This window comes from Gadus morhua, chromosome 1, assembly GCF_902167405.1.
Source record: "Gadus morhua chromosome 1, gadMor3.0, whole genome shotgun sequence".
Taxonomy (NCBI): Eukaryota; Metazoa; Chordata; class Actinopteri; order Gadiformes; family Gadidae; genus Gadus; species Gadus morhua.
In genome coordinates this window covers 6,990,786-7,004,233 of record NC_044048.1, presented here as the reverse complement: position 1 = coordinate 7,004,233, position 13,448 = coordinate 6,990,786, and the positions used below count along the sequence as shown (strand labels likewise).

Below are 13,448 nucleotides of genomic sequence, written 5' to 3'. Positions count from 1 at the left end.
AAAGTTGCCTTGCCTTGCCTTGCCTATTCATCTCCTGTTCCGCCTGCATTGTCTACTCGCTCAGGCTCATCCCCCCTGCTGATCTCTGTTGTACAGTCTTGATGTAACCCTTAACTGTATGTACATCTTCTGTTTGTCATAGGATCATGTCAGCTGAACTCAATTAATGAAACCAGGAATGAAGTAAGATCCACGAATGCAATACACTGTCTGCACTTAATGTTCTACCTACAATTAAAGTTTTTATTTCCTAACTCTATAGTATAGGGATAGATACAGCAATATATTCCTGTAATCTATCAGCCGTAAGCTTTGTACCCTCTAACTGGCTTCTGTAGGTATTTGCCCAGGTGTATGTGACTCAGTTTTGTTTTTTTAATGGAATTTTTATTTTCAGTGCCATCACCCATCTTGTGAGCTGTTGAGGGAGAACAACCACAGGCTGCAGAGGGAAAATGATTATCTCAAGGCAAAAATAGCAACATTGAAATGTAATGCTATTGTTGAAAACTTAGTTTTTTTTTACACGAGGGTTTTTCTGTTTTACATGTTAGCTAAAAGGCTATTATGAATCCTTTGCTCAGTGCTGCCAGACGTTTTGCAGAAGATGGAGGAGTTTCTCCGCTCAGCACCAAGACCAATGACAACACCAATACCAACACCAACTCCAAGACCAAGACCAAGACCAGAACCAACACTATCACCAGCACCAACAGCAGTTCCAGCACCAGCAACAGAAGACCCATCACCAGCTCCAGGTCCATCATCAGCATCAGCAACAGAGGCCCTGGGCCACTCTGTAAGAATCTGTTTGACTTTATTTGTATAGGTTAAGTTACTTAGTTTCAGTTGCACTGTTTTTCTAAATGCATCAGCCGTACACTCAGTTAAGGCCTAAAAAAAAAAAAAGTTTGGTTCCTGTTGGTTGTCAGTTGAGGTCATGGGTAGGTAGGGAATTTATTCTATTCTTTTATTTTATTTTTTCCAGCGGCAGCGAATAATAGGTAGGTTGTTTTCATTTAAAAAAGAGAAAATTCGCTCATCCCTGTACAGAATGAAGAGGTGCTGTACCAAAACGTAATTATAGTTTGCATTAAAAAAATAATAATAATAGTTTTTTTTTTTTTTTTTTTATATAGCTCATAAAATAATTTGGGTCGCACATAAAATAATTTGGGTCGCACATAAATTGACGGGGTCGGTCGGAAACCGGAACCAAACAAAAAAAATGTTTAGGCCTAATCTAAATGCATATACATTATATATCATTGAGGTAAACGCTAGTCTGCTGTATGTTGAAGTAGATTTGTGGTAATGTTATCTACTTGCATTAAAGGTCATTCCAAAAGGACTTGTGGAGCGCTGCTCCTTCCAAAGCCCCCAGAAGTTCATAAATGATCTCCTACATGGGATGTATACCAGAGAATATATGGCAGGCCATTCAGTGACTGGACAGTCATCCAGCAGCTGCACAGAAGGAAAACCTGGCCTAGCCAAACAGGACCTTGCTGAAATCACAAGTAGGCATATAGAAATGAGAAAAGATGTTGGTTGAGTGATACCCTCATTCTCATGCTCATCTTTCGTGTATGTGTTTGTGTGTGTGTGTGTGTGTGTGTGTGTGTTGTGGCAACCCGGGCCCGAGAATGTCTGGGTGAGGCAAGGAATCACCACACGGGGCGGCTGGTTCAAAGCCCGGGGGGCGTTTATTCCGAACAGCGATCTCCCCGGAGGGCAAACGAAAATCATACACTAGCTCCGAGAGCTAGGAAACAGTGAAACAAGGATTGAGCTGTCTCTGGTGGGTCTGCTTGGTCCGTGTGCGGCGCGGTTCTCCTCCCCTCGCTCGTTCGTGGGTCTGGTTACTCTCCCAGCGTCTCGCACCAACTCTTCTCCGGGATCCGGGAAAGCGCAGGTTAATAGCGTGTCTCACTTCCCCCCCCAGGTGTTTCCCATCCCCCTCATTAGTGTGTCGGGAGTGCCGGCCCCTGGCTCCCTCTGTCGGCTGCCGCCGGTACACGCCCTCCACCACCTCTCCCCTGGGCCCTCCAGCCCGAGGGGTTGGGGACGGGTTGCCACACTCCTCCACCGCTGCTTCACGCCCCTGGTAGTCTTCGACCGCCCCTAGGCACATGTCTCGGCGGGACAGGGCGTCGGCGTTGGCATGTTCCCTGCCCGGCCTGTGGTCCACCTGGAACCTGTAGTCCTGGAGTGCCAGGAACCACCTCGTCACCCGGGCGTTGGTGTCCTTCGCGCCAGCCATCCACTTCAGTGGTGCGTGGTCGGTCACCAACGTGAACTCCCGTCCCAGGAGGTAGTACCTTAGTTTGTCCAGGGCCCACTTGATGGCCAGGGCCTCCTTCTCCACGGTGGAGTAATTCCTTTCGTTGGGGAGGAGCTTCCGGCTGATGTAGGTCACCGGGTGTTCTTCTCTCGCCCGCACCTGGGAGAGTACCGCCCCCAGCCCCACCTCGGATGCATCTGTGTGGACTATAAGGGGCAGAGAGAAGTCAGGGGTTACCAGGACGGGTTCGGAGCAGAGGGCGCTCCTCAAGGTTTCGAAGGCCCCCTCTGCTGCCTCCGACCACTTCACCCGGTCAGGTAGAGCCTTCCGGGTCAGCTCGTTCAGGGGGCTCGCCATAGTGGCGAAGCCGGGGATGAACCTCTGGTAGTACCCTACCAGGCCCAGGAACGACTTCACCTGCTTCTTGGTGGTGGGCCGGGGCCAGTCCCGGATGGCGGCGACTTTGCTGTCCTGCGGCCTGACGTTCCCCCGTCCCACCCGGTACCCTAGGTACGCCGTCTCCTCCAGCCCCAGGCGGCACTTGGCGGGGTTGGCGGTGAGTCCGGCCCTCCTCAGCTCCGCCAGGACCGCCCTCAGCTGTCGGACGTGTATGTCCCAGCTGGCGCTATGAATAATGATGTCGTCGATGTACGCGGCCGCATACGCCTGATGAGGCCGCAGGATCTGGTCCATCATCCGCTGGAAGGTCGCCGGGGCGCCGTGGACACCGAACGGCATGACCGTGAACTGATACAGTCCCCCCGGGGTTGCAAACGCCGTCTTTTCCCTGGCGGTCCGGGTGAGTGGCACCTGCCAGTACCCTTTGGTGAGGTCCAGGGTGGTGAGGTAGCGGGCCGGTCCCAGCCGCTCGATCAGCTCATCCACCCTGGGCATGGGGTAGGCGTCGAATTCGGACGCCGCGTTGAGTTTCCGGAAGTCGTTGCAGAACCGGAAACTGCCGTCGGGTTTGGGGACCAGGACGACCGGACTGGACCAGGCGCTGCGAGACTCCTCGATGACGCGGAGACGAAGCATTCGGGTGACTTCCTCCCGGATGGCGTTCCGCCGGGCTTCTGGGACCCGGTAGGGGGGGACGCGCACCGTGATGCCGGGCGCCGTTTTGATGTCGTGTTGCGTTCTGGTAGTTCTCCCGGGCAGCTCGGAGAAGACATCCTGGTGCTGGAGGATGACCTCCTCAAGGTCCTGTTTCTGGGCAGGACTGAGATCTTCCCCCATGGGGACGGCCGGTATGTCGCACCGGGCGGCCAGGGCGAGGGTAGCCGGCGCCGTAGGGGTCGGGTTCGCCCTCCACTGCTTTAGGAGGTTGACGTGGTAGAGTTGGGTGGGTTTTCGTCTCCCGGGCTGCCGCACCCGGTAGTTTACCGACCCCACCTGTTCCATGACCTCGTACGGGCCCTGCCACTTGGCCAAGAATTTACATTCCGACGTCGGGATCAGCACCATGACCAGGTCTCCGGGTCGGAACAGGCGTAGCTGGGCCCCGCGGTTGTAGACCCGGGCCTGGGCCTGCTGGGCCTGCCGAAGGTGGTCCCGGACGATGGGCCAGACCTGGGCCATGCGGTCCCTCACCTGCTCCACATGGTCGACCAAGGTGCGATGGGGGGAGGGTCGACTCTCCCACGCCTCCTTGGCGAGGTCGAGGAGCCCCCGGGGTCTTCTCCCGTATAGCAGCTCGAAGGGGGAGAACCCTGTCGAGGCTTGGGGTACTTCGCGGACTGCGAAGAGCACGTGGGGCAGGAGCTGGTCCCAGTTTTTTCCGTCGGCGTCCATGACCTTCTTTAGCATCTGCTTCAGTGTCTTATTGAAGCGCTCTACCAGCCCGTCGGTCTGTGGGTGGTACACCGAGGTCCGGAGCTGGGAGACCTGGAGGAGACTGAGCAGTTGTTTCATGACCCGGGACATGAAACAGGACCCCTGGTCCGTTAATACCTCCCGGGCTATCCCCACCCGGCTAAACAGTAGCATTAGCTCCCTGGCTACTGCCTTGGTGGTGGCGGCGCGGAGGGGAAGGGCTTCGGGGTATCTGGTGGCGTAATCTACAATAACCAGGATGTATCTATGCCCCCGGCTGGTCTTCGGGAGTGGGCCGACAATGTCCAGTGCTATCCGCTCAAAGGGGACCTCAATGATCGGCATGGGGATCAGGGGGTTTCGTGCTGTGGGTCTCGGGGCCGTACGCTGGCATTCCGGGCAGGACTGACAATAGCGGACTACATCCCCTTTCACCCCGGGCCAGTAAAACCGTGCTAGCACTCTTTCCCTGGTTTTATCCATGCCTAGGTGCGCCCCTAGCAGGTGAGAGTGGGCCATGAATAGCACCTTACTAATGTAGGGCCGGGGTACTAGTAATTGTTCTACCACTTCCCCCCCCTTTTCGACCACCCGATATAACAGACCCCCCCTGGTGCTGAAGTGAGGGTGTGGGAGGCGACTCACCGAATCCCTTGCTTCTCCCTCATGGGCGAGGACGTGGCTCCAGGCGTGCTTGAGGGCGTCATCCTGTAGCTGGGCGCTGGCGAACTGTCCGGGTCGATGCGTTCTTCCCCCCCCCCCGGTCGGGAGAAAATCCGAGAACTCGGTGAGCGGGGAGCTCTCGGAGCCTCCCGGTGGACCGGACTGCTCGGTTGCCGTCAGGGTGTCCGGCGTGTCCAAGGGCGGTCCTGGCGTCACCACTCGGTGGGACCCCCCCCCCGAGCGCGCTGGGGTGCCTGGCGGGGTGGGTCCGTCCCCCTCGGTCCCGCCGTCCTCCTCCGACGCCTCCGCTGGGGTTCCGGGGGCCGGCCGCGCCCCGTAAGCAGGTCGGACCGTCCGCCCGGTCCGACGCGATGGATCTCGCCGGAGCCGGGAACTCGGGCCGGGGTTCAGCAGGCGGGTGAGCAAAGGGCAGTCCCTGCCGATGAGCATGGGTACGGGCAGGTGGGGCACGATCCCGGCCCGCGTCACATACACCCCTCGGGGGGTCCTCACGACCACGTGGCACGTGTCGTAGGTGCGGGTGTCCCCGTGGACGCACGCGACTTCTATGGGCTCGCCCCTCCGTCCCCCCTCAAGGTCGGGGCGTAGGAGGGTGACCACACTGCCGGTATCTAGTAGGGCCTCCGTGTCCTTCTTTCCCACCCTCACCGGGATCGTTGGGGCTCCGGATGTCTGGTGGGCCCAGCAGTCGGTCAGCAGACACGGTCCTGGTTGTCCCCCGTCGGCGAAGGCCGACGGCATGGACACGTCCCGGTTCCCGGTGCACTGTCGGGCTAGGTGTCCGGTTTGCCCACAAGTGTAGCACCGTCGGTCCTCCCGGAGCCCCGGGGCGACGCTCTGTGGTCTCGGTGGGTCCCCCTGTTGCCCGGCACCCGGGCCTCGCTGGTCACCGCGCGGCTCGGCGGCCCGCAACGGGGTCCGGGGCCCCCCCCCCAACTGTTGGGCCACCTGCCAGTTTTCCAACTGTCGGATCAGCTCATCCACGGTGTCGGGGTGGTGGTGCGCGAAGGTTCTCCGCGCGTCTGGGGGGAGCTGACGGATGGTATTGTCTATCAGGACCCGATCCAGGATGCTGGGTCCTTCTCCCGTAGTGAGCCACCTCCGTATCAGCCGTCCGTGCTGGGAGATCTGCGCGCGCACCGCGCCTCGCACGTCGAACCGCCAGACATGGAAGCGCTGGGCTCTGGCAGCGAGGCTATGACCATAATAGGCCAGGATGGCCTGCTTCAGGGTCGGGTACTGGCCGGCGTGCTCCGGCGTCAGGTCCTGGCTGGCCTGCTGGGCAGGTCCGGTAAGAAAGGGGGACAGGATGTGCGCCCACTGGTCCTCCGGCCACTGCTCCCGTCGGGCCGTCCTCTCGAATACCTCCAAGTACGCCTCCACGTCGTCGTCCGGTCCGAGCTTGGTGAGGCGGCTGGTTGGCGCGGCTGTCGGAGCCTCGCGCCCCGCTTGCTGGGTGAGCCTTATCACCGCCTCCCGGAGCAGAGCGAGGCTCTCCGTGGTGTCTCGCTGGTGCCGCTGCGCGGCGGCGGCTTCCGGGTTCTGCATCGGGGTTGGGCGGGTGATTCCTTGTAATCCGTAGCGAGGTCAACTTGCCTGCATTCTCCACCATATGTGGCAACCCGGGCCCGAGAATGTCTGGGTGAGGCAAGGAATCACCACACGGGGCGGCTGGTTCAAAGCCCGGGGGGCGTTTATTCCGAACAGCGATCTCCCCGGAGGGCAAACGAAAATCATACACTAGCTCCGAGAGCTAGGAAACAGTGAAACAAGGATTGAGCTGTCTCTGGTGGGTCTGCTTGGTCCGTGTGCGGCGCGGTTCTCCTCCCCTCGCTCGTTCGTGGGTCTGGTTACTCTCCCAGCGTCTCGCACCAACTCTTCTCCGGGATCCGGGAAAGCGCAGGTTAATAGCGTGTCTCACTTCCCCCCCCAGGTGTTTCCCATCCCCCTCATTAGTGTGTCGGGAGTGCCGGCCCCTGGCTCCCTCTGTCGGCTGCCGCCGGTACACGCCCTCCACCACCTCTCCCCTGGGCCCTCCAGCCCGAGGGGTTGGGGACGGGTTGCCACAGTGTATTCCCACAGATGCTGCAAAGTTGAAGTTCACCTACGTAACTGATACGGACATAAAAGCATTTATACGACAAAAGCTGAACAATGCTGCCAAATTTCAGAAACAATAAATTATCAACTGTTTAAAGAAAGTTAAACTTTTGTTCTATTTTTTTTTTTGTATTTTAGCAGTCTGTAGAAAACACTGTGTTAATGGTGGTTGTAAGCCTAATTTATGTGCAGTGAATTATTGTTACAGCACTATGGTTAAAAATGGCAACAACAAAAAGTGATACAGTTGAAAATATCCATTAGGTAAAGTACAATGACATAGTTAAAAGAACAACAAAATACTGCATACTGCAGTTATTGTAATGCAGTATATATAGTACTATGGTATCGTAATTGTAGCATTCTATAGCAAAATAAAAGTATAATAAAAGTTCTGTAATTTACTTCAGTAGATTGTAGTTTATGTAGTAAACTGTAGTAGTGTATAATGTAGTATACTGTAGCAATAAACTGCAGTTTTCTGTAGTATACTATAGTTTACTGTAGTAGTATATATGTGGTATTCTGTAGTAATAAAACTGCAGTTTTCTGTAGTTTTCATGCGGGAAAGCACACCGTCCAACCGGCGGATGCTGACAGACAGCCCACAATAAGCCAAACATCACCACTGGGTGTGCTCTCTCTCTCACTCTCGCACGCCCGTACACAATCACTCCAACTTATCCAACTCCAAGGCTAGGCTGCTTCACTAAGAGCACAACTAGCTACAAAGCCTTCATAACCAAGCAGTATGCCGAAGCAGGAAAGGACACACGCACAGTCGCACACACTCATCTTATGCAAAACAATCCGTTTTCATCATCAACATTCAGTCACTGCAAAGATTTATAGACAAGCCTCTTACCATAAGTTAGAATGGAACCAAAGTATGTGATTGATACAGTCTGGTTTAGCTTTCGCTTGCTATCCGTTTTTTGTATGACTTCTCAACTCTTTCTTGTGTTAGCCGCACATGGCTAATTTGCATAAGTGCAAAGGATTGGCTGGCTCCGCAAGGCAAATAATATAACATATTTAACTATCTTTCTATCAGTCTGTCTATCTATCAACGCATGTGTCTAGTTTTAATGTGATTTTATTTTGTGTATATCCAGTCAGACAGTTGTCTACCTTGTTCTGTGTGGTCTTGTAGGCTATACTGTGTGAGCCGAATAACCTAAATGAATTCCCGACTATTTGTGTAGTTTGGTATTAATAAAGATTTGACTAGGCTATCTTTCTATCTAGGCTATTAGTCAACAATTATTCGGCGTAGTGAATAGTGGGGAATAGCCGCCGAGACCGAAGGTTTATTTGTTGTTATTAGCGGATATTTTTCGATGAAAACAATAGAGTTTGAGATGTCAATCATGGGATATTGCCCAATATCCCGAGATAGCGAACCAATCAAATTGCGCCATTTTAGGAGGTTCACGTGTAGCATATACTAATTATACATAATATCTATATATTTATCTATGTATCTGTGTAATCCGCTGAACACTCTTACTAGTCTCTACTCTCAAGGGTTTCAATCGTTTCAATGCAGCTTTGGTCAGCAAATTATGGAAGCCCATTCCCGCCACAGGAAAAAAAAAAAACACCACAAACTATCTCATAATTATGAGATTAAAAGTCATAATAACGAGATTTAAAGTCATAATTACGAGATTTAAAGTCATAATTACGAAATTTAAAGTCATAATTACGAGATTTAAAGTCATAATTACGAGATTTAAAGTCATAATTACGAGATTAAAAGTCATAATTACGAGATTTAAAGTCATAATTATGAGATTTAAAGTCATAATAACGAGATAAAAAAGTCATAATAATGAGATTTAAAGTCATAATTACGAGATATAAAGTCATGACAGTAGGCTGCATCTAGATGGTTTACATTAAGATCAGTGTCGTAACGTCATGGAGTTGGATCACCACATTGAGCAATATTTCCAAAGACGATATACAAATGATGAAATTCTGGCAGTATTGGCTGAGGTGCATGGGGTAGTGCTGAGCAAGCGGACACTTGAAAGGATTCTGAGAGAGAAAAGATTGTGGCGCAGGAAGGGCAAGACAGATGTGGCCGAGGTGGCAGCTTTCATTGAAGCGCAACTCCAAACGTCTGGGCAGTGTCATGGCTACCGTTGGATGTACCAAAAATGTTGGATAAATGGCATTATTACCGACAGGGAAACAGTACGTGTTCTCTTGCGGCTGTTGGACAGTGAGGGAGTTGACCTGAGATCAAGAAATAGACTACGGCGGAGAGTATATCACAGCCGGGGTCCCAATTACGTCTGGCACATTGACGGCTATGACAAACTTAAACCGTATGGGATCTGTATAAGTGGATGCATAGATGGTTTTTCTAGGAGACTCATCTGGCTGGAGGCATACAAAACTAATAATGATCCGAACGTGATTGCTGGTTATTTCATGGATGCTGTACTAATAGCTCAAGGTTGCCCTGAACGATTACGGGTAGATTTAGGGACAGAAAATGTTCGTTTGGCCGAAATGCAAAGATTCATGCACTTTTCAGAGGGTCAACTTGAAATCGAACATGTCACATTTGGTCCAAGCACTGGCAACCAGCGCATTGAAAGATGGTGGCTGACATTACGCAGTCAGTGCGCCCAGTTTTGGATGGACTTTTTCGATAAATTGAAATCGGATGGATACTTCGCTGACACCTTCCTGGACAAGTCATTGGTCCAGTTCTGTTTTCTTTCCACAATTCAGGTAAGTTTCACTATTCACTGCTTTATTTTTGTCTGTGGCTTATTCTTATTTGTATTATTTTATTTTTATTGTTACACTATACTATTGATTTGGTTTTACCAAAAAAGTTAAATACAAGAACCACACATTGCTTTCTGTCTGCAGGAAAGCTTTTTCATGCAATTCATTGCATTTCATTTGTATTCACTTTGAGCCTTGTCTTATCAGGCAGAACTGGAGGAGGTCGCATTCATCTGGAATGAGCACAGGATGCGTCGAGTGCACAACTCACGAAGTCCTCATGGCCGTCCATCCATCATCCATGCAGTGCCTCAACTCTACGGGGCCACGGACTACCTGTATCGCCCAAGTCTGGAGAAGATCGAGGCCTGCTTGGGGGAGTGTGTTTACAAAGACTTCCCATGTGATGAAGATGTGTTTCACATTTGTGTGGGGCTTATGTCTGAGCATGGCCTTGAATTAACTAACGACGTGTACAAGACAGTAGATCTGTATGTAAGACTTAGACAGCTAATTAACAATGAATTGCTACAGCCTTAAAAGCAGGGGTAGTTGTTTGTGCTAGATGAGCTGCAGTAGGCCTAATTCAGCATTAGGCCTACTGCAGCTCATTTAGCAAAACTTAACTTGCACCTATTTGTAACTAGAGTAGGCTTTAACTGGTTCTGCAACAATACAAGCCTAACAATATACTGTGTGTCTTAACCCCTTTTTTCCAATCGTTGTAGTGTCTTTAACATTAAGTTGACATTTCTACTGCAAAAATAAATATATTTGATATAAACATTATACTTAATATATTAATCATGCGTCAATATTGATTATTGGGAAATAACTAAACAGTTAGCCACAATTTAATGAACTTTTATTATTTTATTATCTTCCCATAAAACAGCTTTAGAAAACAACATAAGTATTGCTGGGGATATATATAAGCTGCTGATGGCAGCTGAAACGGCTAAACGATGTATTGGTGGTGATAACTTTAATACATTACATTAATACAATAGTTCATTATATAATTAAATATTTACACATTAAATATAATCTAGCATCTCAAAGTCTCTACATTAAATCACATTACATTATATAATTTCCTATTTACATATAATCCAGCATCTCAAAATCATAAAATTAAGTAATCTCGACATGAAGAGGCTGTTGATGGCATCTGAATCTGCTAAACTATGTATTGGTCGGGATGACTTCAAGACATTTCATTAATACAACAGTACATATAATAACATATTTACATAATCCAACATATCAAAATATGTACATTAAATCTCATTACATTAATACATCAGTACATTATATAATTTCATATTTACATATTACATATTGCATTAAATCATCTTGACATGAGGAGGCTGCTGATGGCAGCTGAATCAACTAAACTATGTCCATTGCCCACACACCACTCTCCAATACTTTGTTCATTTCGTGTCTGAAATCCGGGTAATTGTCATAATCAATTGGCAACTCCAAGTAGCATCCACATGTGTGGGCGATGGGCCGTCTCTGCATACCTTGCAAATTCGTGAAGCTCAAAGTAATGGTCTTACCAAGAAACAAATCAGAGCCAGTGCAAAACCGAAGGAATAGAGACAGGTGCTGTGCGTCAGATTCTCTAAGGTAAGTGCTAAGATGCTTTCCTATGTTCTTCTGCTGGTCGTTCATAGTAGTGGGGTAAGAGATAGACCTAATCACCTTCCTCAGTGTTGGATGAAGATTTACATACGCTTCTGAAATGCCTTCCAAATCTGACCTAAAGGGTGCAAGCACCTTGCTCCACTGCTCTAGGACAAAGGCGGGTTCTTGAACCAGCTTTTGGTGGGCAAGCTGCTCCAAGAGCTGTTCAATATTATCAGCGGTTGGCATTCTTCGACAGCTGTGGAGATCCATTACTTCAATCAATTCTTCCTGATCCACACTTTCAAAATCTGAACGGCAGGATTCAAACACCAATCTCTCTGACTCTGTGACATATTTCAGGAAGCAGTCAACAAGACTACTCTTCACACTTCCCAGGGCAACTTTCTCCAAAATTACTGGGGCTATTTTTATAGGCAGGTACTTCTCTTTTTGCCAACCCATTGCTATTATTCTGCCAATGCTTTCCCACTGCTGCTTACCAAAATCATGGCGTAGAAAAGGCACCTTGAAAGCATTTCCTAAAGTGCATTGCTCATAAAAGTCCAGCCAAAATTCAGTTAGCACATCCCTTAACACGCCACCTTCATCAACTGCCATTTCCAAACTTCCATTGGGAAGAATTACTTGGATGAAAACATCATCTCGCATGACACTCGCGTCCAAAAAATGTGTGATTAGTTCTCTCAGGATCTGCCCACGGTGAACAACAATTATTCTCTTTGTTCTTTCACTCTGATCAATGGGCACATGAGCAATATCTAGGGTCGGAGTAGATGAACTTGATGCCCGAGGAGACGTTTGTAAGGTATCATCAAGGCTAACCCAGTCCAGATCATGTAGGTGTCCTTGGAAAAAGGTAACTGTGCCACTATTCTCAAAGTCATCTACAGCATTGGCGGCATCAACTTCGCTCACACTAGCCCAATCTGTCATTTCAACAGTGGAGCAATCGAAGGGCTCAGGATCACTGTTTGTATCAGACAGGACATTGCTGCTACTAGCATATACCACATCTGCGGTTTCCTGACCTTCAGCTAGAGGTAAACTAGGCCTAGGGGGGTTGGGTGAGGCTGCAAGCTGATTCTCACTGCAACCATCCCTCTTGGTTGTTGCTAAGTAAAAGCGTAAAATGGGCAGCTTTGTTACTTCATAAAGATCCCCAACTGTAGTCAGGGGATCTAACGGGCGCTCCTGAAAATCAGTTAGTTCAATCGCAAAATCTTGAACATTTCCTTCTGCATTTTTCTGACCAGGGAAAAACAGGTTTTTGGCCTGTTCAATTAACTGATCTTTACAACAATTCTTGGACACAGAGATTTTCCTGGTCCCGCCCCCCTTTTTGGCCCTCATTTGTAAGAATTTCCCGTCACGGAAATTCAACCAGCCAATTTCAATTTTACGCTCTTTCTTCTGAGCATTTTGACATGGTAACTTCTCAGACAAGTGTTCACGATCGTCACTTTTTGCTAACTTGGCTTTCAGTCGCTCAAAAAGTTTTGATTTGCGGGCAACAGGATTCTTCCCCTTCAATCTGCAATATCCAAGGACAGCCAGTCGGTCTCCATATGATGGTAGATACTCGGTTAACTGGTCGTCGTTCATGAGCAGGAGGACATTGGGATCGATCTTAAAAAAAGAGGAAAACACACACACACAGCCACAAAACAAATATAATTTAACATAAACAGAAGCAGTAATTAAAAAAAAAATCAAAAAATGCATAAACACACAATTTAGCCTATCTTTCCCCCATTAACAGACTAGTTACCTTATCGTTTTCCAGTTGCATTATGTTTTCTTCTGGTACATTCCGCGACCTCAAGAACTCGCACAACTCATCCATCCTGTGAGAGGCCAACACAAATATTTAACGAACGGAACAGATGCCAACTACATTGTGATGCATTGAGCACATGGATGAGCTAACATTATGCATTGTACATATTTATAATTCGAAATTCGTCCCACGCCGGGCCATTTTTACTTACTACTAGCGCCACAAGAGGGGTCAAATGACCCCTAAGTCATTTGAATGAGAGGCTGTGCATTTGCACATAATGATCACTAGGTGGCGCCAATGAGCTATTACCGCGCGAGCGCCACATGTGCGTGTCTGTCACAAGCCTAGTCCTCACGATTTTGTCATAAATGTACATATATGAAG

At 49.2% G+C, this 13,448-nt stretch overlaps 3 protein-coding genes across 3 annotated transcripts; 2 read left to right on the top strand and 1 right to left on the bottom strand.

Moving 5' to 3' along the window:
* Window positions 1–544: 544 nt before the first annotated feature.
* LOC115548710 (WD repeat-containing protein 91 homolog) lies at window positions 545–1,444 on the top strand. Its single transcript, XM_030363506.1, has 2 exons — window positions 545–799; window positions 1,337–1,444. The coding sequence occupies exons 1-2, from the start codon at window positions 568–570 to the stop codon at window positions 1,396–1,398; spliced, it is 294 nt and encodes a 97-aa protein (XP_030219366.1). The 5' UTR covers window positions 545–567; the 3' UTR covers window positions 1,399–1,444.
* A 7,214-nt stretch (window positions 1,445–8,658) lies between these two features.
* Window positions 8,659–10,417, top strand: LOC115548704 (uncharacterized). The gene is made up of 2 exons (XM_030363493.1): window positions 8,659–9,628; window positions 9,836–10,417. The coding sequence occupies exons 1-2, from the start codon at window positions 8,804–8,806 to the stop codon at window positions 10,166–10,168; spliced, it is 1,158 nt and encodes a 385-aa protein (XP_030219353.1). The 5' UTR covers window positions 8,659–8,803; the 3' UTR covers window positions 10,169–10,417.
* Window positions 10,418–10,476: 59 nt separating this feature from the next.
* LOC115548698 (uncharacterized) lies at window positions 10,477–13,065 on the bottom strand. The gene is made up of 2 exons (XM_030363479.1): window positions 13,053–13,065; window positions 10,477–12,910 (listed from the first exon to the last, which is right to left on the bottom strand). The coding sequence occupies exon 2, from the start codon at window positions 12,884–12,886 to the stop codon at window positions 11,021–11,023; it is 1,866 nt and encodes a 621-aa protein (XP_030219339.1). The 5' UTR covers window positions 12,887–12,910; window positions 13,053–13,065; the 3' UTR covers window positions 10,477–11,020.
* Window positions 13,066–13,448: the final 383 nt, after the last annotated feature.

Bases quoted from the DNA above. Each gene is read 5' to 3' on its own strand.
- LOC115548698 (XM_030363479.1), bottom strand. From the start codon at position 12,886: ATGAACGACGACCAGTTAACCGAGTATCTACCATCATATGGAGACCGA.
- LOC115548710 (XM_030363506.1), top strand. From the start codon at position 568: ATGAATCCTTTGCTCAGTGCTGCCAGACGTTTTGCAGAAGATGGAGGA. The intron at 800-1,336 runs GTAAGAATCTGT...CTTGCATTAAAG, and splicing joins CAGAGGCCCTGGGCCACTCT to GTCATTCCAAAAGGACTTGT.
- LOC115548704 (XM_030363493.1), top strand. From the start codon at position 8,804: ATGGAGTTGGATCACCACATTGAGCAATATTTCCAAAGACGATATACA. The intron at 9,629-9,835 runs GTAAGTTTCACT...TTGTCTTATCAG, and splicing joins GTTTTCTTTCCACAATTCAG to GCAGAACTGGAGGAGGTCGC.